The sequence below is a fragment of the Canis lupus genome, chromosome 14 (assembly GCF_048164855.1).
Source record: "Canis lupus baileyi chromosome 14, mCanLup2.hap1, whole genome shotgun sequence".
Lineage (NCBI taxonomy): Eukaryota > Metazoa > Chordata > Mammalia > Carnivora > Canidae > Canis > Canis lupus.
Window position 1 is genome coordinate 23,895,320 of NC_132851.1, and position 24,748 is coordinate 23,920,067.

General features: G+C 39.7%; 1 protein-coding gene, 1 long non-coding RNA gene and 1 pseudogene across 3 annotated transcripts in view; 1 reads left to right on the forward strand and 2 right to left on the reverse strand.

Moving 5' to 3' along the window:
- Positions 1–3,696, reverse strand: part of ANXA13 (annexin A13) — a 50,189-nt gene extending 46,493 nt beyond the window's left edge. Inside the window, exons 1-2 of one of the 2 annotated variants that reach the window (XM_072774383.1) lie at positions 3,544–3,696; positions 2,262–2,384 (exon numbers count right to left, since the gene is read on the reverse strand). In XM_072774383.1, the coding sequence (XP_072630484.1) occupies positions 2,262–2,384; positions 3,544–3,558 (138 nt within the window). In that variant the 5' untranslated portion in view covers positions 3,559–3,696. The remainder of the gene's footprint in view (positions 1–2,261; positions 2,385–3,543) is intronic. The other variant, XM_072774386.1, reaches the window with a different exon arrangement.
- The window catches only part of LOC140603800 (uncharacterized), an 80,367-nt gene extending 65,584 nt beyond the window's left edge, over positions 1–14,783 (forward strand). The window contains exons 3-4 of the long non-coding RNA XR_012006781.1: positions 10,752–10,864; positions 14,596–14,783. This is a non-coding gene — a long non-coding RNA (uncharacterized lncRNA). The remainder of the gene's footprint in view (positions 1–10,751; positions 10,865–14,595) is intronic.
- Positions 14,784–16,017: 1,234 nt separating this feature from the next.
- On the reverse strand, positions 16,018–16,783 carry LOC140604355 (tetraspanin-3 pseudogene; annotated as a pseudogene).
- Positions 16,784–24,748: the final 7,965 nt, after the last annotated feature.

The following is a 24,748-nucleotide window of genomic DNA, read 5'->3' on the forward strand; positions in this document are numbered from 1 at the left end:
TCCTGAACTGTTTTCCATTTTAGACAATATTGATGTTGGCTAAATATTGGCACAAGCAAGTCATAAATGTGGCATGTTCACAAACGTCGTGGCAGATCGCTGAGCAGGTGTTCTAACATTGACAAGTTGGTTTTCGCTTATGGGCACTTAAAATGACACCTGCTATCATCGGTGGTATGCCGATCTGTTCTCGGAAGAATTGTGTTATGCTCCAGTTCAGCGTTTCTCAAACTCAGCTGCACGTTTAGCACCACCCAGGGGGGATTTGCAAATCCCAGTGCCCAGACAGATCACCAGACCAGTTGATTCAGACTCGCCGGTGGTGGGGCTCAGGCTTCAGTGGTTTTTACAACTCCGCAGGTGATGCCAATGTGCAGCCAAATGTGTGAACTTGTTTCCTATTTTAGTGCTTCTCAGACTGTACTGCATATAAGAATCGCTTGGAGATCTTGTTAAAATGCAGATCTGCTTCAGGAGGTCTTCATGGGCCTGGGACTCTGCATTTCCAACACCCAGGTAATGTAGATGCAGCTACTAATCCAGAGACCACACTTTGAGGAACAAGGCAAATCATTCCTAGTGTCTATTCATCGGCCTTGAAAAGACTTTTCCGGAAATTATAAATCCTCCTGAGTTTGTGATTATTTCCACATTTGTCCACAGCTCCCCTAAGTCTTGCCCCCTCTCTATTGCTCTGCCCATACCCTACAGCCATACTCTAGTGGTGAAGGGATTTCACTATTGATCTCAATTCTATATTTTCCTCTAGAGAGTGATTCTCCTGAAAACAACCCGCACAAGAGAATAGAAGAGTCATATCACTAAACCTAAGCAGATTTTCCTGTGGATCTTATTTTTCTGTGGCTGCACAAAGCTCATTGAGCACAAGGACACGTCCTCTAGGCTAAGCAAACTCTGAACATTGTGTGATTTACCAAGTGATAGTCACCCTCTATCTTGGTTATTTCTGCTCCAAATAGGTTAGTCACAATTACTATGTCTTCAGTTGAAAGAAATCATTAATGATGGCAAAAGGATTGGAGGAAAGCACAAAGTAAAAAAGTAATTTTCAGTTTTCAGAATTGGCTAGGAAGGCCTCTATATCACAGTTCCTAGGAAAATGTAATTTCCTGGCCAATATCCTACTGGCATTGGAGTATTGTTTGTCAAGCAGTTGTCTGCGGATCTCAGTCTATGGACTTATTTTAGGGAATTCGTAACTTTCCTGGTGGACTTTTAAAATATGTATTTACCAAATACATAAACGTAAAACTTAATTACTTAAACATGAATAAAAAGTGCATTGAATCATTAGGATGACCAAGTCCTGGCACACTACTTCAACACCTGCATTTGCGTTTCTCTTTATGATTGTATATACACCAAACAGCCATATTTTAATTGTTGCAAGCCAGTGATAAAAGAACAGAGAACAGAGGAAGGTTTAGTACAAAAATCATGCATTTTAGCCAAGAGAAGTCCTGATTATTTTATAAGGAGTCCTACAAACAAAAGTGTCTCACTTTTAGATAGAGAAACATTATAGGAGAACTAAGAAGTCACACACCATGTTATATTTTAAACATGCTGCAACACAAAAGAAACCACATTATAGCAATCAGGACCATTTTTTTTTTTTTTTACACTGACTGTGGCCATTTTATCTCAGCAAAATAACATTGTCTATTATACTCTATCCATTACATGCATCTGCTTGCACATTCTGATCTTGTATTTTACTAGTATCTAGTTTTCTATATTTGTTTTGGTTGTGCAGTTGCTCCAGAACTGGAAACGTTGTTATTTGAAGTTTGTACATACTCAAGTTGTCTTCTAAGGCAAATGATTTAAGTCACTACCAGGACGATTCTCTGTCCTTGAAGGTTTTGCATTTACTTATTCAGAAACACAATCTTAGAACATATTCATTCCTTGTGCCATGTTAAATTCCCATTTACGTTTTCTAAAATGTCACAGTGGTCATACTGTGGTAACATGCCCTCCACTGTAAGGCATAACGAAGAGGACGCTATTGGGCATGGAAGCTGAGCTCCTCCATTACCTTTTTACATTAGCTGCAAACGTTGTAACAAATATTTTCCAAGGGAAGATTTCCCTGCCTGGAAGTAACACCTATTGATGACATTTTTCAGGCTGGAGGATTGTGGAGGGTCCCATATGACACGTCATTGGTGAGCAATACTGGGCCCCTGAGAGAGCCCAGTCATACTTATGATTTGGAGGGAAAATTGAGTGCTTACAGGCTGTTGGGCCTCTGGCTCTCCACTCCCTGATGGGTGGCTGAGAGGCTGCACGGCTGCTGAGGGTTGGATGTCCCCTTTGGGCAACTGTTGACTGCCTTCTGAGAGGGAGTAAGACTGGCTCTGAGGATTCAAAAAAAGAAATACATAAAAATGCTAGACCACTCATACAAGCCAGTTGCCCCATGGGGATGACACTCAAAGATGGAAACATCTTCCTAAACTGCTGTGGCAGGGGCCCTCTGCAGCTATCAGAAGTACCTTCAAAGTAGGCTTTAGTATCTCCAAAAGATGTAATGAATGGAAGGCTCCTAATCTTGGCTAGCAAAAAAAAAAAAAAAAAAGTTACCTACAGAAGATTTTAAATATGACACCTCCCTGAAGACGTTATTTGTAGGCTTACAACCACTGAGGGAAAGTTTAATTTACAGCAAAGGAAAAAAATCTTATAATCAAAGTTATAGTTTACAGAAAATTTTAGAGTTTTATTCTCTTTGTTCCTTACTTAGAATAAATCATTGTTGCCGTGGGAAGCTATAGTAAGTAGAACAAGACCTTACTACAATGCTTATTGCAACAGCTTTAGATATGTATTTTTCAATGTAAAAAAAAAAAAAAATCAAGATTTAACTCTGACCTGCCTTGCACATTGTTGATTCCAAATGGTAGTATTTTAGTTAGTTTTGAGTCGTTAATAATTTATAGACACAGTATTCACATGGGCCTAGACATTTCAGGAAAACAACAACAAATAAACCCCAAACATCAAGTCCATTTCCTGGATATCTGCAAACATCTGAATGCTTGATGCTGCTTAGAAATAATACTAGAATATTTTTACCTTTCAGCCCAGATTATATAGCCTTGTAGGAATACTTTTACCTTAGTCTATGGATATTTGCAACATGAACCTATCTTCCCCACAAAACTCTGATGGGCATAGTCTGCGAGTCTGAGTCTGCAAGGTTTTGTGCAACTTCGCCACAAGTAACACCTTTAATCATACAGTCCACAAATACATATTAACCATTTGCTCTGTGCTGGGCACTATTTACTTGTTTTAAATACTTCTTGTTTTAAATACTTCCCTCCTAAGAGATTTTTTCCTAATGGAGAAAAAGTATATTCCAAGTGCATTTTAAAAGCATGGTATGCTGTTGTGAAAACCAACAATACGTAGTAATCACAATGATAAAATATAAAATCATGATTTCATAATTTAAATTTCTCCACATGCTAACTAAAATGAAAACTTTGACTCCCAAAGATAATAAATACTTACATGACGATTGCCCATTTTCGGTTTTCTAAGACAGTTGTTCTGTATTTCATTAGGAGATCAGTTCTCCGACAGGCCAAGTTTATAATAGTTTTCCCAGGGTGTAATATCTCTTGAGTTTAATAAGTAACTTTTGGTATTGAATTTGAATACATTGTTGGGGATGGGATGGGTAGGGAGTGGTGATAGCTACAAATGAGCTTAGCCTTCCCAAGCTGTATTTCTAGGCCATCTTTCCAAAGTAAAATATTTATTAACACGTCAAGTATAGGCTTTTAAAGTGAATAGCTTATTCTCTACTAAACCTGTCTCACTTCTAGATTATTGAAAGAGTCCATATTTTTTTTTTATTTGGGGCATTTACTTAAAATCTTATACATTGTGATAATAAAAGCATTAACCAAACAAGGCTGAAAAAATCTTACTGTTTTACTAACATCACTATTATTATTGCACAGAATCCTTTGGAGAGTGACATTGACTTATGCCAACATCATCTTTATAATCCAGCTAGTTTTTGAACTGAAAAAGTAATATGTATAGATGGTAATTTTTCCCCCTAATAGTGTGAAAGGGTATGATGAAAAATAAGCCTCCTGACCTCCCAGGCCCTTTCCTAGTGGTTTCTGGATGGTTTGCATACATAGCCATGTCTGCCTGTCCCTCCATTTACCTATCTCTTTGTCTTTCTTTTTCTTTCTTTCTTTCTTTCTTTCTTTCTTTCTTTCTTTCTTTCTTTCTTTCTTCTTTCTTTCTTTCTTTCTCCCTTCCTTATTCTTTTTCCCTTCCTTACTCTGTTACTTACTTTCTTTCTTTCTCTGGCCTGTGTTTTTTGTTTTGTTTCATTTTATTGTCAACAAATGGGTTTGTACAATACATTATTTTTTTTTAAAAAAATTTATTTGGGAGACAGAAAAAGTGAGCACAAGCATGGGCAGTGGCAGAGAGAGGGAGAAGCAGGCTCTCCACTGAGCAGGAAGCCCAATGTATGGCTTAATTCCACGACCCCGAGATCATGACCTGAACTGAAGGCAGATGCTCAACAGACTGAGTCACCCAGGTGCCCCACAATACCTTCTTTTCTATGCCTTTTATGCTTCATATATTAAAGAGATATATGACACTGGTACATTTCTTTTCCAGTGGTCTCCTATGAATATTAGCCAAAACGTATGTCATCAGTCCACTATTCAAGATTATTTAGGGTCTTTTTTTTTTTTTTTGCCTTTTGTATGACTATCTTCATTTCTACATCTTTGCCTGTATGTGAATGTTTATCTGTAGAATAAAAATCTTAGGATGTGATTGTTGGCCAAAGAATGTGTACATTTAAAATTCTGATGGGGCACCTGGATGGCTCAGTTGGTTAAGTGTCTGCCTTTGGCTCAGGTCTTCAGCTCAGGTCATGATCCCAGCACCCAGGGTTCAAGCCCCACGTTGGGCTCTGTGCTCAGTAGAGAGTCTGCTTCTCCCTCTGCCCCTCCCCCTGCTCTCTCTCTCTCTCTTTCAAATAAATAAATAAAATCTTAAAAAAAATAAAATTCTGATAGATCTTTCCCAGTTGTCCTCTGCACAGACATCAAAATGTTGAACTACTCAAAGTCCAGCCGATCCATGAGGCTAAATTTCTTTTTTTTTTTTTTTAAGATTTTTTTTTTTATTTATTCATGAGAGAGAAAGAGAGAGAGAGGCAGAGATACAGGCAGAGGGAGAAGCAGGCTCCGTGCAGGGAGCCTGACATGGGACTCAATCCTGGGTCACCAGGATCATGCCTTGGGCTGAAGGCAGCGCTAAACCACTCTGCCACCCAGGCTGCCCCCTAAATTTATTTTCCAATTTCTTTCTTTCTTTCTTTACTTATTTTTGAGCCTGACTTTCAAAAGGTAGAATATATATCCCCCTACAATCATATGCCAGGGCTCATTTTTTCTATATATTGGCCAAATTATATATTATGAGGGTTTTTCATTTCTGCCAATTTCAAAGATGAAAAATTGTTACCTCAGTGTTTGACTTATATTCCTTTCTTTTGGTATTCTTAAATTATGTATCATATCCCTTGAAGGTCATTTGCATGAATTTTTCTTATGTCCTTTATTTTTATTTTGAGTTATTAGCCTCTTCACTGTTTATTTGTAGCAACACTTTATAATAAGATCTAGGCCTTTGCCAAATGTAACGATTATTTCCCGCCAATTTGTTGTTTGTCTTTTGTTTCTGTTTGAGTGTATTTTGAGCACATATATGTGAGTGCAGAAAGTATTAGTTTTTATGGATTTATTGGCTTGCTTAAAAAATAACTCTACATTAAGATGATTAAGACTTCTTATACCTTATCAAGTTTTTTAATGGCTTCTTTTTTATTTATATATTTTTTAATTTTTATTTTTAAGTAAGCTCTATGCCCAACATGGAGCCCAATGCAGGGCTTGAACTCATGAGCCTGAGATCAAGGAGCTGAGAACAAGAGTTGGAAGGTAACTGACTGAGCCAACCCAGGCACCCCATAATGGCTTTATTTTTAAAGACATATCTCTTTGATCCATTTGGAATTGATTGCATGTAGAGTAAGGAAGGAATGGATTCAGCTTTAATTTTGGTTATTTTATAGATCCTAGATAGTTATTAAATAATTAATCTTTCCTCATCTGGTCATAAAGATTCCATCTTTATTTTATGCTAATTCCCATGTAACACAGTATTAAAATTCTCATGGATTTATTAAATTCTGATTGTATGTATTCATTCTTTATTTCTTTAACCTTTATCTGTTGAGTGCCTTCGATGTGCTAATTGCTAGGACTATAAAAGTGAATAAGATAGATTCAAATGTTCTCTTTCTAGGATGTAGTCAAGTGTACAAGGAACAAACTGTTATAAATTGTTGTTGCAACTTATGAAGAAAACCAGCAGGATGCTATGATAAAGGTGAATGTGTGTGTGTGAGTGTGTGTAATTTTCTTTAAGCAGTGGTAAAATTCTTCAAGGAGATAACATTTAAACTATGAACTAAAGGATGAGAAGGAGCCCATCATTTGAAAAAATAAAGTGTTCCAGATCAGATGCCCTTATTTTGTGCAGAGACTCAGAGATTGGAAAGAGCTTTGTTAACTGGAGGAAGAGAATGATGATCAAAGGGGCTGAAATCTATTGTTTCTCAGGTGGGAGGATGGGAGTAGGAGGTGAACTCTTCCAAAACTCTCCTCCAGAAATTTGCAGTAGAATAGGGGTGGGGAATGACAAGAAGATGTAAAATAAAAACTGATACTTTGGCCATTCTCTATGATGTTGGCTGATTTGGGTTCTATAAGTCTTGGCCTCCTTCTCTCAGCCCCAGGCTTCTCAGGGCCAAGTTCTCCTACTCCACATCTGTGCTAGTTTGAAACCACCCTTTGTGTCACTAACCCTTCCTAGAAGATTTGATCAGTTACTTTCCTCTCTCTCTTCCTCTCCCACCCTTTTGAGCTGTTGAAGCTCAAAGTTCAGGAGGAACAGGGCAATTTGATGTGCTGTGATCAAAGTTGAGATAAATTCTGTTCAAAGGCTCACAGGAAATACATACAGAAGAGATATAATTTATGGCTCCAGGGAGATGAGATAGAAAGCTGAGGAGCTGAGGGCGAAGTTGACATACCTTTTTATTTTTCTAGATCACCACTGCTATAGCCACCTCTTAGTAATTTCACTTTGTACATGGTCAAGTTTGCCTTTTTTTTTTTTTTTTTTTTTTACATGGTCAAGTTTGGATCTGACTGGAACAGAGCTGTTTCCAGTCAACTACTCCTTTCTGCTTCCCCAGCTGGATGGGTCCATAAGAAGGTGGCTAGAATAATTACAAGCAATAGCAGCAGGAAGAAGGAAGTGGAATTCCTGTGACTCCAGGTCATTTCTGGGAGGCTATTCATGGTTGAGGGAGAGGAGAGGACCTGCCTGAGAAAGAAGAGTAGTAGACTGACATTTTAGGGGAGAGAGGGTACAGAACAGTGAGGAGAGGGTTTTTTGTTATTATTATCTTAAATATTTAGTGATTCTAAATGACTACAGATGCTACCTCATATTTTTCTCTCCTAGACTGGGCCTGTGTTTTTTTTTTTTTTTTTTAAGATTTTATTTATTTATTCATGAGAGACATAGAGAGAGGCAGAGACACAGGCAGAGGGATAAGCAGGTTCCCTGCAGGGAGCCTGATGGGGAACTTGATCCCAGGGTCCCGGGATCAGGCCCTGATCCCAAGGCAGGCACTCCATCACTGAGCCACCCAGGTGCCCCCTGGGCCTGTTTATTTACATCTCTTGGATTTTTGTGGTTCTCAAAGTAGTGATGCCAACCAGAGTTCTAATCTCCTTCTAACATTATGAGTCTCAATAGCAAGTCATGGATTAATCTTGCCAAAGAGAGTTTTTTCCTTCTGTTCCACCCACCAATGGTAAGTTTCTAACACTTCTTAAAAATGTCATTTATGCATTTCTTATGGGCTATATTATATCCCCCAAAGGACCTGGTGAGGTCCTAATCCTCAGTACCTGTAACTTTATTTGGAAATAGAGTCTTGGGTGGTGTATCCAAGTTAAGTTGAGGTCATTAGGATGGGTTTGGACCCATTATAACTGGTGTCCTTTTAAGAAGAGGAAAATATCATGTGAAGACACAGGCACACAGGGAGAAGGCCACATGATGATGGAGGTTTTCAAGGGCAGAGACAGGCCTGTTGCTTAACAGATCCCCACAGTGTCTGCATACAATGGCTACTTAAAAGTTCTTATTTGACTAAGACAAGAAAGATTGACATCAGCAGGAAATGATTACAGTTGCTGCCAAAAACTATATTTCTATACTCCTATACTTTCTCAATAGTAAAAACCTTAAAAGTAACTATCATCTTGCAAACATTAAAAACAAAAATCTCATGATACAAAAAAGTCTTCTTAACTCAGTGATTGGTTAACTGGTACTTGTGTATTTGCCACGTGCAAGATACCATGTGAGGCTAAGGGCATATGAAAAATCTAGGACATAGCTCCTACCCCTGCCCTGTTAGGTGCTTTTGCTTAGTTGGAGAAATTAAACATCTACATATAAGAAAAAACACTTTGATTTAATATAACATTTTTGTGGCAGAAACACCTTAGCACCGGGAGAGCAAAGATCTGTGTTTTAGGCTGGTCTCTGCTGCAACTTAGGAATACGCTCATTTTGGAGTCACACTCTCTCCAGTTCTTGGGTTTCTATTAGATAAATGTAAAAGGTGAATTTCATCTCTACATTTACTTTCAGACCTAAAATACTAAGAACAATTTGGATTTAGGAAGACATATTGGGACTCTTTTGGTTATAAGTGACTAACTCATAATCATTTAAGCAAACAAAAAGTTTGTTGTCTCACATAATTGGAAAAGATAGCTTTAGGCATAGCAGGATCTAACTATTCAAAATATCACCCCGGAACCCATGGTCTCTCTCCATGTCTTAGTTCTGCTTTCTCCCTTCTCAAAGTGATCCCCTTTCTCAAAGGCAAGATGGCTGCCAGTGGTTCCACATTTTCATCCTCACAATTCCAAAACTAAAAGAAAATGAGAGCTTGCTTTTCTTCCAAATCCAATATACATCCTGATCTGAATCTCTGGTGGCAATTGGGACTCAATTTCTCTGAAGTAGCCACCATAACTGGGAGGATGTAATGAGGACTGGATTTCATGTCACCTCTAGAGCTGAAAAAGGAGTCAACCCCACCAAATCATGTGGGTGGTCTGAGAGTGGGGGAAGGAATGGATACCCAGAGAAAATTGGAGTGCTTTTAACAAAAGAAGGGTGAAAGGATAGTAGGCTGGCTGAAACAAGATATGTCCACTGCAGAGGGCAAAAGGAGCAACCTAAGAGAAGTAAGAGGAAGGAATGAAAGGAAAAAGGGGAGAGAGATCCTGAGGAGGGGAAGAGTAGGTGGAAATGGTAGCCCAGAATATTTTTAACCCACTGAGAGACTGAGAACTGATACTAGAGCCACTGAAAGAGGAGCAAAGTGCCCTTCCCTTGGTGCTTTCACTTCTGGTCCAACTATCTGTGCATCCTGTGGGCAACCTGCCTGTGTTGGCCAGTGCCATGGACACATTCAACTGCAGCCCACCTACCCGAGCAGCATCCTCTTTCTGACAGCTCCATCCTGTGGACTTAGTCCTGGGAGTTTTGCTTCGGTGCTGGTTGATGGACAGGGCTCCACTGTCCGTCCTTCTGTGATGATAAACCACCACTTCTGACCTACACTGTCGAGTTTCAGATCTCAACATTCATTCATTAAGATGTGTATATTCACTACATAAGGAGTGTTATAACCCTCTGCTGAGCACCATGGAGCAGAAGAAAGGAAGGGAAAAAAAACAGGGTGCTTGCCCTCCAAGAGCATAGTATTTCTTTGCAGGGAACAAGGTATTTAAAAAAACAGTTATAATCCAAGATATAACTGATATATAAAATGACTATTCTAGATATATTATGGACTATTATAGATGAATACAGACTATCACAGGCCATTCTGTAACTAGTATGTTACAGAATTTGAGAAAGAAGAAATAGTGGCCCAAGGGAATGAGGGAGGCTCCACGAGGGCCTGGGCCTTACTTTGCAACAATGGAGTGGCAAGAATTGGAAGGGCAGATAGGGGAAGAGCATGGAGGAGTTGCCAGTGGAAGTGGTGAATGTCTTTAGGGAATGAACAGAGGGTGGTCAGAGTATGCTGTGTTGAGGAGTGAAGGTGAGTAGAGGAGACTTGGAAAGTTAACCTAGATGGGAATGCCTACTCTTGAATAGCAGCAAAGAGGAAGCTATGGAAGAGAACCCAGGGTTTCAAGAGAGTGGCTGGCATTTGGTGCTGCCATCTTTAGCTATGGAGCAGTCTAGGAAGGAGCTACTCTAGAAGGAATTGTGGATGCTGAGGTACCAGACGACCCCCAGAGGGAAGAATTTAGAGGGCAGGGGGAGGAAGAGGTGCTGGGCTTGGCTGAGAAGTTAGGGATGGATCTATTCAGGGATCCATCCACACAGAGGGATAGTAGAGTCTTGAGAGATGTATGCAGGCAAAGGGAACAGAAAGAGGAAGATCATCGAAGAAGTCAAAAGATTCATCGGAGAAAGTGATATGTGTCATCGCTGCATGCAGGCTGGCTCCCCCAGGTCAGCCCCCACCCTACTGTGTCCCTGCTTGCACCTTTTCACCCCAGAACGGGACCTCCCATGGACAGCGATTGCCTCCTCTTCACCTCCATACATCTGAGTCTTGTGTGGCACTTGTCACATGGAAACCATGGCAGCTGAATTACAACATGTCTTTGTGGTAAGTGGCCAAGAGCAATGATTTCTTTAGAAAGCTGTCTGTCATAGGCCAGATTTTGTGGAGACGGTCTCCAAGGTATATAAAACTTTCTTGAGCAGAAATTTAGTTCATGTGAATTTTCCTTAAATAAATAATCTAGCTGGAAAAGTGTGGGTATATACACAGGTTTCTCTCACTTTCAGCAATTCAAGGTAGGAAAGCTGAGATTTACATCCAAAGATGAATGAAGATGTGCATATGAGTGATCCTGCAATTCTTACATTTATTCCCATTATGATTCTTTTAAAGGAGAATCATTAGCACAGTTTAACTCACTACTTATTTATTGAGCATCTACTATGTGCCAGGTATTCTGGTGGACACTGGGGATTGGTGGTGACAGGACAAGTGTGGGCTGTGGTGGAACTTACCTTCTATTGGAGAAACATAAACTAGTTCACAAAGACATAAACAAACATAGGTTGCCAGGAATGTGGTGTTGTGTTGGGAATAAACAATGATAGGAAGGTGAGCCAGTGGGGAGGCCAATGGTGATGGGGCAGGAAGGGGCAGTCTGCATGAGGTGGGGGGGACCTAGAGGAAGCATTTGAAGAACTAGGGGAGGCAGTTTAGGAAGAGAAAGGAGGCGGAAAGTCTTTAGTACATTTGAATGACACAAAAGATGGTGACTAGAGGGTAGCAGAGAGTGGAATGCTAGTGAGGAGGGGATGGAAATAGATCCAGCTGGGCCTTGCAGGGGTGGCTGTTGCAGAGGTGGAGAGTGGATTCAGAGTACATTTGTAGAGAACTATGAAATCACTAAAGAGTTTTAGATGACAGCACAGCGGGATCTGAATTAGCATTTCAAAGATCACTCTACTTGTGTAGACTATGATGGATTCCAGGGGACAGAGCAGAAGAGAAGAAACAAGAGTGTTTCACAGTGGAGCAGGTGAGAAGGGCAGGCAGCTTGGATGCAGATGTGCGGGTTAGAGATTTGGAAGTAGAGCCAAGAGGACTTGTTGGCAGGTTGACTTGTGGATGGAGTACAAAGGAGAATCAGGGATGCCTCTTTCAGATTTGAGGCTCAGGCTCTTGGGTGGAGGTGGTGCCAATCACTGGGGTAGTGGGAAGAGATCTGAGAGTAGGGGCAGCAGGACTTTTGGGTTGGATCTTGTTAGTGTGAGATGTATTAGTTACCCACATGGAGATGTCAAGCCTGCAGTTGGGTATGTATGCATGATGCCTGGGTTAGAGACGCCTTTGGAGTCATAGCACGCATGTAAGTCAGGAGCCAGGTTGAGATTACTAGGGGAGAATGTGAGGATAGAGAGGGAAGTACAGTGAAGGAAGGAGAAGAGAAGAGAAGGCAAAGTTGGAAGAATGTGATGTCTAGAAAGGCAAGAGAGTGTTTCAAGGAGAGTAGTTGACTCTGCTGAATGCACCTGAGAGAAATATGAAGCAGGCCAAGTGTCTAAAATTTATTTCACTTACACAAATTAAACTCATAGGTTTTCAGGAATATACATATCACATGAACAGAAGCAATCTTTTCTCAGATAGTTTTATTTTTTAATTTTTAACTAATAATAAAGTATTTGAAAAATAAATTCTTATTTAATTAAATTTTTAAAGATTAGCACATTTAATTTAATTTGTGTAAAATTTGATTACACTCAGAGTCAGCCTGGTTGGGTTGAGGTAGAGAGGTAGTTGCTCGCAAGGCTACTCTTTGGCCACCTCACCCACGAGGCACTCTGCACTGTCCTGCTTCTCTTTAATAAGCTGATGACTAGAAAGTCCTTTTGTCTTTATAGGCTTATGTTTTTATAACTGTGAAGTGAGGGGGGTTAGACCAATACCTTGTTAAAGTCCCATCCATCTTAAGACTACTTGGATTCTAAGATTCTAGATAGGACCATTTATTTGTCCTTTCTTACTGAAATGTATTAATATCAATAAATTGGAACAATTGTTTTTGTTCCAAAAATTTGCTAATTTGTTAGCATTGCCTATGTTAACCAATGTGCAAAAGAATATTTTTATTTCTGACTTTTCATTTCATGATTCTGGGCAAAGCAGTGTCAGTAGCAAGAGGCAAGACCTACACATTTTCAGACTCCTGTTACATTTATGGCATCTTAAAGCCTGTTCCATGTTAGAAATCAAATTTTATTTTATATGGGTACACAATGACTAAGATATCTAAGTTAAGAGTTCTTTGCCCCCCCCCCCCCCCCCCCGCCTTTTGGCTCTGTTTTGCTGGCTGACTTCAAGACCTGAACTTTTTACAAAGGTACATATTGAAAGTTATTTGTTCTGAGGCCCTTTGCTCTCTCAAGGATCACAACATGTGTGGGCTCCCCTCAGGAGCTTTATAAGCTTTATTTGATGATATACACATGGCAAAAGATAGAGTACTTCAGTTCCATAAAACATCGTTTTTCAGCCTGCGTTTCAGACCTCCTGAATATTCCTGAACTGTCTTTAAATAAAGGCTGTAGAAAACTGCAATATAAGTCATGCATAGCAATAATGGATAAATAATTAATAGAACGGGAAGCTAATCGCTCACCTGCTGACCAATATGCATAGTTGCCAGAGGATGAAGTGATAAAGGTTAATACATCACTTTTTAATGGATAACTAAGGCTTCCTTACCCTTTCTGAGCGTCAAGACTACTTTTAGTGATAGAATTCTCAAAGTAACAAGGGAGCCAAGCATTACAAGGAATGTAATTAGTAATTACGTACAGAAACTTGTTTTATTTGCCAGAGTTTAGTTTTTAAAATTCCCCCTTTTCATTCTACTCATAATTATCAACCCCCTGAGAAGAGCAAGTTGAAATTTTGCATTTCACTTTTGGGGTACACATTAAGTGGCAAGAAAACATGAAACCTTTTAAATTGTCAGTGACTGAAGATACCTAGCTGGGTGCTATGTACCCATAAGATATTTAATAGCTAGCTGAGAAAATGAACACACAGACAGAATAATTATGTGCTAAGTAGATGCACAAAATGAACGGAGGTAAGAACTGAAAAAAGACATTTTTTTTTCCCTGCTAACAAATATAAAAATCCCATATGGAACTTTTCTAATATTTTTCTACATAATAATGTTCATTTGTGATTGATTTAGTGTCATCAGGGGAATTCTGGGGGATTGGAGGGAGCCCTACTGAGGCTAGTGTTTAAAACTAATTATTACAATAAAGACTATTAAAAGGAATATTTTTATCTGAAAAGATACATAAAAACCTTCTTGTAGAAAAATCAGCTACAATAGGCATGTGGACATCACTTAATGTTGACAATAGTGAACCCCCAGGTGCCTAATTGTAGATATTGCATACACTGCAGATTTTTATATTTTGGTAGAATTTTGTCTACAACAATCAGCCAAGGTGAGATCATACCATGGTACCTGAAGAGAATTCAGGTGCCTGAGAGGCCCACGGGAACTGGAATGGAGAGGAAGGCCAGAAGTCAGTGCACCTTGGGTTGGAAAGTGTGCTGATTAATTTGATTTGTCAACTTGAGTAGACTAAGGGGATGCCCAGATGGCTAGAAAAACATTATTTGTGGGTGTGTCTACAAGGGTGTTTCTGGAGGAGATTAGTGTTTGATTCAGTAGACTTGAGCAAAGATCTGCCCTCATTGATGTGAGAGGGCATCATCCAATCTGTTGGGTGTAGAATAGGAAGGGGAAAAAGAAGGACAAATTTCTTTCTTTCTTTTTTTTTTTTAAGGACAAATTTCTACTCTCTCTTCTTGAATGAGATGTCCACCTTCTCCGGCCCTTGGCCAGTGTCGATCCTGATTCTCAGGCCCTTGGATTTGGACTGAATTACACCACTGGCTTTCCCGAGTTTCCAGTTTGTAGAGGGCAGATTGTGGGACATCTTGGCTTTCACAACTGTGTGAACCAATTAATACACTAAATAAATAAATAAATAAATAAATAAATAAATAAATAACTCTATATTAGTGTTATGTATATCTTTTATGAGTTCTGTTTACTTGGAGAACTCTGACTTATATATAACGTTTTTGTTAAAGCTACAGTACTGCATTGAATCATGGTTTTGGTATTTAAAAGTACTATCATTCACCCCTATGTTTCATTGTACTTAACAGCACTAGATGTTTTATAAATGTCTGCTGAACCAAAGAAAACTCACCTCCTTCCCTACTGTGTGCTGGTCATTGTGAAAATGCTAAAGATAAAGGTGATGAAGACATTACTGGTGTCATTGAGTGCACAATTGTGGAAGAGACACGCAGGCATCATTTTATATAATGGGGAAAGTGCTTCATGGAGGCCGTCCTGCTGCCAGGCCTGTGTGCACCTGGACACTCAATCTTTTTCTTTTTGAGGGGTGATACAGCATTTATGGAATTATATTTTTTGCTTTACAACAGAGATCACATCTATATACTATTCTGCTAATCTCCATGGGTACCTTAAACCTAAAAGTTTAGACTTATTATGAACGTGCTCAATCTTACAAAAATACATACACACACACTCACCTTAATTGTCTTAAAACAGTAGTGCATACACTATATTCTTCCTCTAAAGCCAGATTTGATTAAAAACCACTAGTTTCAAAGATTGGTCTGATTTTGAAGGTGAACCAAAGTACACACTGCATGATTCTAAGATCTATTTTAGCCATTTTGTTATCGGACTACAGTGTATGTTTTTTAATTGGATAATAACAAGGGGCGCCGTCTGGCCCACAGCTGGTTTCCTCCTTCTCTCTCTAGAAAACTTTGGCCAAGAGTTCTCCATCATAAAGACTGAAAGGACCCAGTGATACTCCAGCAACATGGAGGTAACAGGAGCAGGCCTGAGCCATCCTTTGATTCTCCCACACTGTGCAACCTTCAAATAGGTCCAAAATTAGAACATACACCGCCATCCCTAAGGGCTTAGGGACATGGAAATCAGCTAGAATAGGGGAAATCATAGGTGGGTGGGGAAGTAGGTGGGCCTGTGAAGACCCACGCTGCTCTGTCCAACACCTGTGCACATGTGCTTTAACTAAATGAACTCAAGAGGCCACCACCAACAGCAGGCCTGCTCCATTCGCCTTTTGAATCAGAACAAGGAAAAAGCTCAGGCTTGTGTTCTCGACTATGCAGAGGTTTTACCAGTAATGAGGCACTTACGAGGAGTAAGCAGGACCTCTACTCCACCTGCAAGATGGGATGCATGCACCCAGCATGTTCAGCAGCTGCATTGCTGCAAATGCCAGCACTGCCCAGATAACATGCACCATGACATCTCATAGCTTCTTTACAATTAGAGCCTCACATCCCTCTGCACAGAGGTCTGAAGGGTGGGCCAGACTGCTCTTACAGCTGCTGGTGGTCTCTCTGCACAGCTAAGAGGGACACTGTGTGTTTTGGTTTCTTTGAACCAGTCCGTATTTTCCCAGTCTAAATAGCTGTGAAGTCCACAACAATACAGCTCTCTCTGTATGTAATCAACAGCCCAGGCTAGCAGCCTTGACATTGGTTCCACTGTAGGCCTCACACACTTTCTGAACGCTGCAATCAACCTCAGTTTCCACCTTTGCTCTGGAAACATATCCCCAAACCACTACAACAACTTCTGCAACAGAAACCAAGGGTCGGACAATGACAAACATGGCAAGTCCACAGCGGCTTTCTCTGATTGTGGCTCGGCAGCCAATTCACCCCATAATGAAAAGCAGGGCTCCTATCCTTGATCACGACAGTGGGGATGAGAGTGCACATATCTTCAAAGAAGCGATCGTAGTCATCATAAATGATAAAGACCAGCTGTGCCTCTCCACCCCCAAGAAGATGAGGTATTGGAGGAGGTGATGCCTTGCTGGCCTGTGGTTGGCCAGGAATGGTCCAGCCTGTGTGGTGCTCACAGCAGCCCCTAGGGCCCTTAGGCAGCATGTGCTTTATCCGTCTGTTGGCTAGAGAATTGGGGTTAAGACATTGTATTTTAAAGGTCTGGAATATTATCCCATGGTGCTCCAGGGGGACCTAATCTAAGGTGAATGAGTAGGGGAGGAAGAAAAGGGAGAGGAAATCAGAGAAGACCTCCAGAGGAGGCTCCAAACAGAGCTTAGAAGGAAAAGTAGGATATCATCAGGCAAAGTGGGATTAATAAAGGAAGATTAAACACATGAGCAAAAGCAGAGACATGGACTGGTGTTATATTTGGGGATTAATGTTTCTCTTTGGAAGGCTTATAAAAAATCTAGAAGTTTCAAAGTCTTACTAATATTGGCCAGTTATTATCGTTACTACTACTTAATGTCTAAAAGTAATAATTTTCAGTAATGTTATTAATACTTTTTTTATTAATACTTAAATAGTATTACTACTTAATAATACTCTTACTAATGATATTATTTGATATTATTAGCTACTTGAAGCCTTACTAATATTGCAGGGGTAGGGAGAGGCTACTTTCACTTCTCTCTCAATTAAACCTTTCACTGGGGAGCCAGTAAGAGGTGAGCTTGTTTAAGAATACCCTGGGCTTTGTGTATGGTGGCCTGACAACCGAAGCTGACTCACAGGCATGTGCCTAGCAGTGTTGCCCCACACCATGGGTTTATGTAATAGCAATCTTTCATGTTAATTTCATCTAATTTCAACTCATTTGAATGAGTTGCCCATCAGATTTCCACAAAACTTTGAATTCCCATTGCTCTTGGAAAATCAGACCAGGTAACACAGAGCTTGTATCTCCATGTGGATCTGAGCAGCAGGTGCCCATGTAGATGAAGTATGGTTGTCCAGGCTGGCACAGTCCCCACTACCTCCCTGACTGGGTTCATGTTTCTTTTCTACATTACTTACATAGTTTCCCTAGCATTTGAGTTGGCAATTCTGGGCATTCATGTGATACTGGATTATCTTGAACCAGTGAGAACATTTTTACCACCTTACCCTCCTAGGGCTGGATGTGCCTGTAGCCATGGGAGCTCATCTTGTTGAGACGGAGACCATGGATACCATGCCTGCTTCTTTTGATGCAGACTCAGCTGTTGATTCAGACTCAGGCGTGAGCAAGTCTGAGCCCTGAAGCTGAAGGCATTTGCTCATGCCTTAGCTGCAAAGGCAGCAGAAGGAGAATATTTGGCATTTATAGCTTCTCTGATGGGAGGTGGGCTCTGCCTTCTAGTAAGATCCATAAGATGTTTAGACACTCAGCAGCCAAATGAATGATAGAAGTTTACTAAAAAGGGGTCAGCTCTTTGATTGTGGTATGTCTACCAGTGGAGCACATGAGATGATCTTATGTGAAACACATCCACAAAACAAAACGAAACAAAACAAAACAAAACAAAAAACAACTTTGCTTATCGCATTGCATTACTTTATGTGTATTAGGACAATAGGATGAAGACATGAAATGTGTGAATGACACAGAGAGTTTATTATGTGGGGTGTGACAACTTAGAAAAATGTCAAGTAAGTAGTAGTTTAGATGATACTTGGAAATAATATTCAAATGACTGAACTTTCGGAAATTGATCCAGATAAATGCAAATTTTAAATTTCTCTTTGTGCCAAGTATTAATAATAAGACAAAAATGCATTTATTTAGTGCTGTGGGCCAGACCCTATTCTAAGCACTTTATATTTGTTTGTTTACTTAAACATCACATCAACTTTAGGAGATAGTTACTACTATTTTTACCCTTTTACAGATGGGGAACCTAAGGCACAAAGTAGTTAAATAACCACAGGTCACTCAGTAAATAGTCAAATGAGAATTTGCATACTCTCTCCCTGACAACTGTATCGTTAGGGTGACTGTGGATTCCTATATGATGGTCTCACTGAAAATCTTCAGAACTAATTGGGGATTTCACAATCTGAAATTTGGAGATAAATGCTTTTTGAGTACTTGTTTTTGTGCCAGAGGGTTTGTTGTCTGGGAGATAGTTCTCAACTTTGCCATTATTGACATTTTGGGCCACATAATTCTGCAGGTGTATGCATAGTGGGGGCTATCTTATGCATTTTAGGACAGCATTCCTGGCCTCTACCCACTAGATGCCAGTAGTATCTTCACTCGTGACAACCAAAAATGTCTCCAGAAATTGCCACATGTTCCCCTGGAAACAAAACTACCCCTGGTTGAGAACTTCTGGTCTAGTGAATTCTAAAGTATCTCCAGTGAGGAGCCCAGAAATAATTACCCTCGGGAGGAAATGAGGTGACTAAGCTACTGTGGTATGTTCTCTTGGGTATTATTGTACAGTTCGTGTCATTCTTTGTTAATAGCAGGTGTGTCTAGTTTCTCATATCAGAAATGAATACCCAGTACCAGCTTGTACCAGCTATCGTTTTTAATGCAATATGTGAGAAACCTTTGTGTTTTACTTGCAAAATGAACAACTAGCTTCTTATTTTTCTAGAATCCAGTGGCTGCATACTTGGCAGAAAACTACAAGTTATCTCAATCTCTTTAAACATCTCTTTCCTTGACTTGGTGTTTGGAATTCTTTGAGGGGGATTCTCTATAAAAATAGGACAGATTATAAACTAGGTCCATTTGTTTATTCATATTTAACTGATTTTTTTGTTTACTAGTATTTTAAATACAAAGATCAATATTATGATCATAATATATTAATATATCATAAAACATTGAAGAGTGAAAGAAGGACAACTCTTTTTTCAAATGGGGCTTCCTGGTTATTAAATCGTTGACACCAGGGCCTAGAAAAAGCATCACTCAATCCTTTTTATTTTAATGTGCTCTGGCCTCCATGGTATCATCCATATCATCCCTTGCCAGCCAAAACACCTTTCCCTCCAATAACTTAGGATCTAATTCAGGCAACAACGCTACCTCCTCTGTGATTACCTCCAGAATTCTTCTTTTTTTTTTTTTTTAACGATTTTATTTATTCATTCATGACAGACAGACAGAGACTGGCAGAGACACAGGCAGAGGGAGAGGGAGAGAAGCAGGCTCCATGCAGGGAGCCGGTCGCGGGACTTGATCCCGAGTCTCCAAGATCACACCCCGGGGCCGAAGGCAGCGCCAAACCACTGAGCCACCAGGGCTGCCCACCTCCAGAATTCTTAATCAAAAGAACCACTTCCCTCCAATAGACCCTTTATCATCTTGTACTCATCATTGTATTCTCTTTTATGTTCTATCAATTAATTTAATCCCTGGATTCTCAATCCTACAAGATTGTAAATCATTTAAGGGAAAGGATCATGCTTTATTCATCTCCATCCTCAAATACTTTGCAGAGTCCTTTGCACATAGAAAGCACTTAGCATATTTTTCTTGAAAGAATGTATCGTTTAGTTAAATCAGTATTTCTCTAGAATTGGAAATCGATATTTGGCAGTGAGACAAAATCAATTGCTAACTCTATTTCTGTCATTGGGTTGCAAGAATCAGGAGAGTGGTAAGATCTGGGTGTGGTCTTCCCATCTTCTTCCCTTATTTAGAGTGAGAGATTTTTCTCTGGGATTTTCTTAGTCCCACCTGTGACCTGCCCTGTGTGTCTTTTACATTTGGGAAATAATAGCAATCTTTCATGTTAATTTCATCTATCGACTCCATGAAGCCATCTTGTCTCTGTGAGGAATCTCACAGGAACTTAATCCTTCAAAGAATTCTCATAGTTTCCTTTAGATACAGGTCCTTGGTAAGTTGGCCCAGGGCCTGATCCTGGTTTGAGTCTTCTTATTCCACTTGGTCAGTGGCCCATGGAAACCTGCCATGCTTCCCCTCGTGCTGTTGTTTGCTACCCAAGGAGTCTAACATGTGGATACTGATACTATCTTAAAGGCAGATAGTGAGGGACAATCTCTCCAACTCAGTCTTGCTCCTTCTTATGTGCCATGTGGAGAAAAGAAATTGTGGCTCAGATTAAAGCCAGCAGTTGTTTGGGAGATGAGTATGTTCATATGTGACTATATAGACAAAGAAAATGTAGCTATTTTATGTTCAAAGTTAGACTTAATCATCTTCATATCCTCACCCCACTGGGTAGTGCTGGAGGTGGGGAGTGTGGCTTTAAATCTCCTAATAAAGATGCTCTTAATTCAGCCTCTTCCTGATTAAATACAGTCATTTCACTGGAGGGATAGTTTCTATTCAGCAAATGTTCTACCTTGAAGATCTCATTTTCTCCCTCTGTTTCTCCTCAAGATATGCCAGTGGGAATTAAAATGATTTAGAAAACTTTTCTCAACCAAGCCTGGCTTTCAAGACTACTCTCTTGTTCAGACTAAAAAATCCTATTTTTTATTTCCAATGGTGAACCTTGACTTTCTTTTTGCATTTCTTTGTAATAATCCTTATCTCTTCAAAGGCAAAAGGATGATGTTGGCTTTTTAGTTAATTTTTTCCTGATATTTTGCTTTCTCAGAGCCTACCTTTTACCAGGTACATGGTTCAGCTGGTTTCCTACTAAAAAAAGAAAGAAAGAAAGAAAGAAAGAAAGAAAGAAAGAAAGAAAGAAAGAAAGAAAGAAAAGAATCACTATGTATTAAGGTATACCAAGTCTAAAAAGACATATCACTAACCACATTTAACTATATCTTCATGAATTATGAAAGAAAGACAATTCCACATTTCTGCAAAGTGAGAGAACAAATATTTACAAAGACCTGGGCCAAGAAATAGCTAATTTATATTGTTCTGGGATCAGTTGTAGTTGTAGCCAAGAAAGTATCCTATCTCTCACTCAAATGTCATTAATATAGGTTATGAAGTAATCCCACTATATGTGAATTAATCCATGATCACAGTCTATACTAGTACATAAACTCTTATTTCTTGTCAGATAGGCAAGAGATTATGTGTTGCTAAAGGTATAAAGTTTGGATGACATAATGTAGAAGGAAACACAAAATATTTCATTTCAGCCAAGTTTAAGCCACTGTGACAATGCACCCAAATAAGCTAAACAGATCTGAGCTAGATCAATGTCTTATGTGTAATATGAACTCAGATAATTCCTACTGATCCAATAGTGTGTAATTCTTTATTTTTCTCAGGGATCTCTCAACAGTTATCAAGCAGTAGAGAAATGATTTCCTTGATCTACATGAATGTGAAATAGATGTTTCTGTATTTCTTTTTTTAATTTTTATTTATTTATGATAAAGAGAGAGAGAGAGAGAGAGGCAGAGACACAGGCAGAGGGAGAAGCAGGCTCCATGCACCGGGAGTCAGACGTGGGACTCGATCCCGGGTCTCCAGGATCGCACCCTGGGCCAAAGGCAGGCGCTAAACCGCTGTGCCACCCAGGGATCCCTGTTTCTGTATTTCTTTACAAAAAAGCCTGGGGCAGGGGTGCGAGGGTGGCTGTCATTAAAGTGACTGAGTCTTGTTTCCACTGGGGTCATGATCTCAGGATCCTGGGATCAAGCCCCATGTCAGGTTCCATGCTCAGTGAGGAGTCTGCTTACGATTTTCTCTCTATCCTCTCTCTCTCTGTCCCTCACCCCACCCCACTTGTGTGCTCTCTCTCTTTCTCAAATAAATAAATAAATAAATCTCAAAAAAAAAAAAATCCTGGGGCAGACTGGGGGAATTATTTTGCATATGAAAAAATTATTTTAGTTGGCCATGGAATTTTTGTGTTATAGAGTTAGAATGAATATTAGAAGTCATCTATGTTCAATTTCTTCATTTTTACAAATTCAGTAAATGCTTATTGAGTACCTGAGGCCCAAAGAAAAGGGTCTGATAAGTGGTTACCAACCCTTGCTGTGCATTGAATTCCCTGGCTTCCAACTGAGGAATTCTGATGAAATTGATCTGGTATGGAGCCTCAGCATTGGAAATTTTAAAATCTTCTCAGGTCATTCTCATTCTCCTAAGACTACCCTCTTCCTCTTTTTTTTTTTTTTTTAAATCTGACATTGAAATATTTTCTTCTGTATATTATCCACCTACTTCAATGAAGTTATTTGATGAAGTAATGGGGATGAAAAATGATAAGAACCTCCAGATGCCTCCTCACTTCCATAGGCTTTCAGAAGCTCAACCCTCTTTATTTTTCCAGCTAGTCCCACCTCTTTTACAAAATAGAATTGAATAGCAACCAGGGAATTCACAAATCCCATTCACTCAAAATGTGATTTTACTCCTCATCATGGACACTATGAAAATACTTTCAATTAAGGATAAATTATGCTTTGTAGCTGATGGACTTATCTGGTTTACCTGGCCTGCCAAGAAGCAGAAACCTTTAGGCTCAATGGTCACCTTGAGATTGTGCAAACCTCAGATGGACTACTGTCCTGTAGTCCTAACTATATCAATGACCAAGAAAGAACTGACAGTATTTGGTGCTAACAGAAATGGGAGACAAAGCTCCAGTAAATGAAGAATTTCAAAAATTTTAAGGCCTGAGAGATTGATTTGGATAACAAAGGGGCATATGCACCTTAATATTATAGCAGCAATGTCCGCAATAGCCAAGATATGGAAAAAGCCAGATGTCCATTGACAAATGAATGGATAAAGAAGATGTGAGATATATATATATATATATATATATATATATATATATATATATATATATATATATCAGCCATCAAAAGAATGAAGTCTTGCTATTTGCAATGACGTGAATTGAACTAGAGGGTATTATGCAAAATGAAATACGTCAGTCAAAGACAAATACCATATGATTTCACTCATATGTGGAATTTAAGAAAGAACACAGATGAACACAGAGGAAGGGAAGGAAAAATAAAATAAGATAAAAACAGAGAAGGAGGCAAATCATAAGAGATGCTGAACTCTAGGAAGCAAACTGAAGGTTGCTGGAGGGGAGATGGGTGCCATCTGGATGATGGGCATTAGGAGGGCATGTAATGGAATGAGCACTGGGTGTGCTATGCAACCGATGAATCACTAAATTCTACCTCTAAAACTAATAATACACTCTATGTTAACTAAATTGAATTTAAATAAAAAATTTTTTAAAAAGTCAATAGAAATGAAGAAGCAAAGAATCTTCAGGTTTTAGATATAGAAATGTTGTGTGAGATCAACCCCTAGTGGACACTTAAACTATCACAATGGGTCAGTACTTCAGTTGCGTGGCTTGATATTGGAATGTTCATTTCCAATCAGGAATGTTTTTTTTTTTTTTTAAAGATTTTATTTATTTATTCATGAGAGACAGAGAGAGAGAGAGAGAGAGAGAGAGAGAGAGAGAGAGAGGCAGAGACACAGGCAGAGGGAGAAGCTGGCTCCATGCAGGGAGCCTGACATGGGACTTGATCCCGGGACTCCAGGATCACGCCCTGGACAGAAAGGCAGGCGCTAAACCGCTGAGCTACCCAGGGATCCCCCCCCTTTTTTTTTGAAAATTTATTTATTTATTCACGAGAAGCAGAGAGCGAGGCAGAGACACAGGCAGAGGGAGAAGCAGGCTCCATGCAGGGAGCCCGACATGGGACTCGATCCCGGGATTCCAGGATCACGCCCTGGGCTGAAGGCAGATGCTCAACCACTGAGCCACCCGGGAGCCCCCACATCAGAAATGTTCTAAACACAGAAGGACTTCAGATGGCAGAAATACATTATTTTTGATATTAGAGATAAATATTATAATATCAGTCTTTTGCAGGCTGTATGGAGAGGATCCCTCTGCCTCTCTCTAACCCACTGTCACTCTCAAGTTACATCATTTGCAGAAGAAAATCCTAGAAACTCCCTAATATAGAGAAAAATGGTCCCACATTTTTCTTGCTCCTTCCTGATTCTCCATCCCTACCTCCTGATTCTTTAGTGTTCCAGTAACAGTGTCTGGATGAGAACTTTTCCAGGTAGATAAGCAGGGAAGCACATTTAAGAGAGGCAGGTATTCTGTTTGGCATATTTAGGGAGTTACAAATGTCAATATTTCT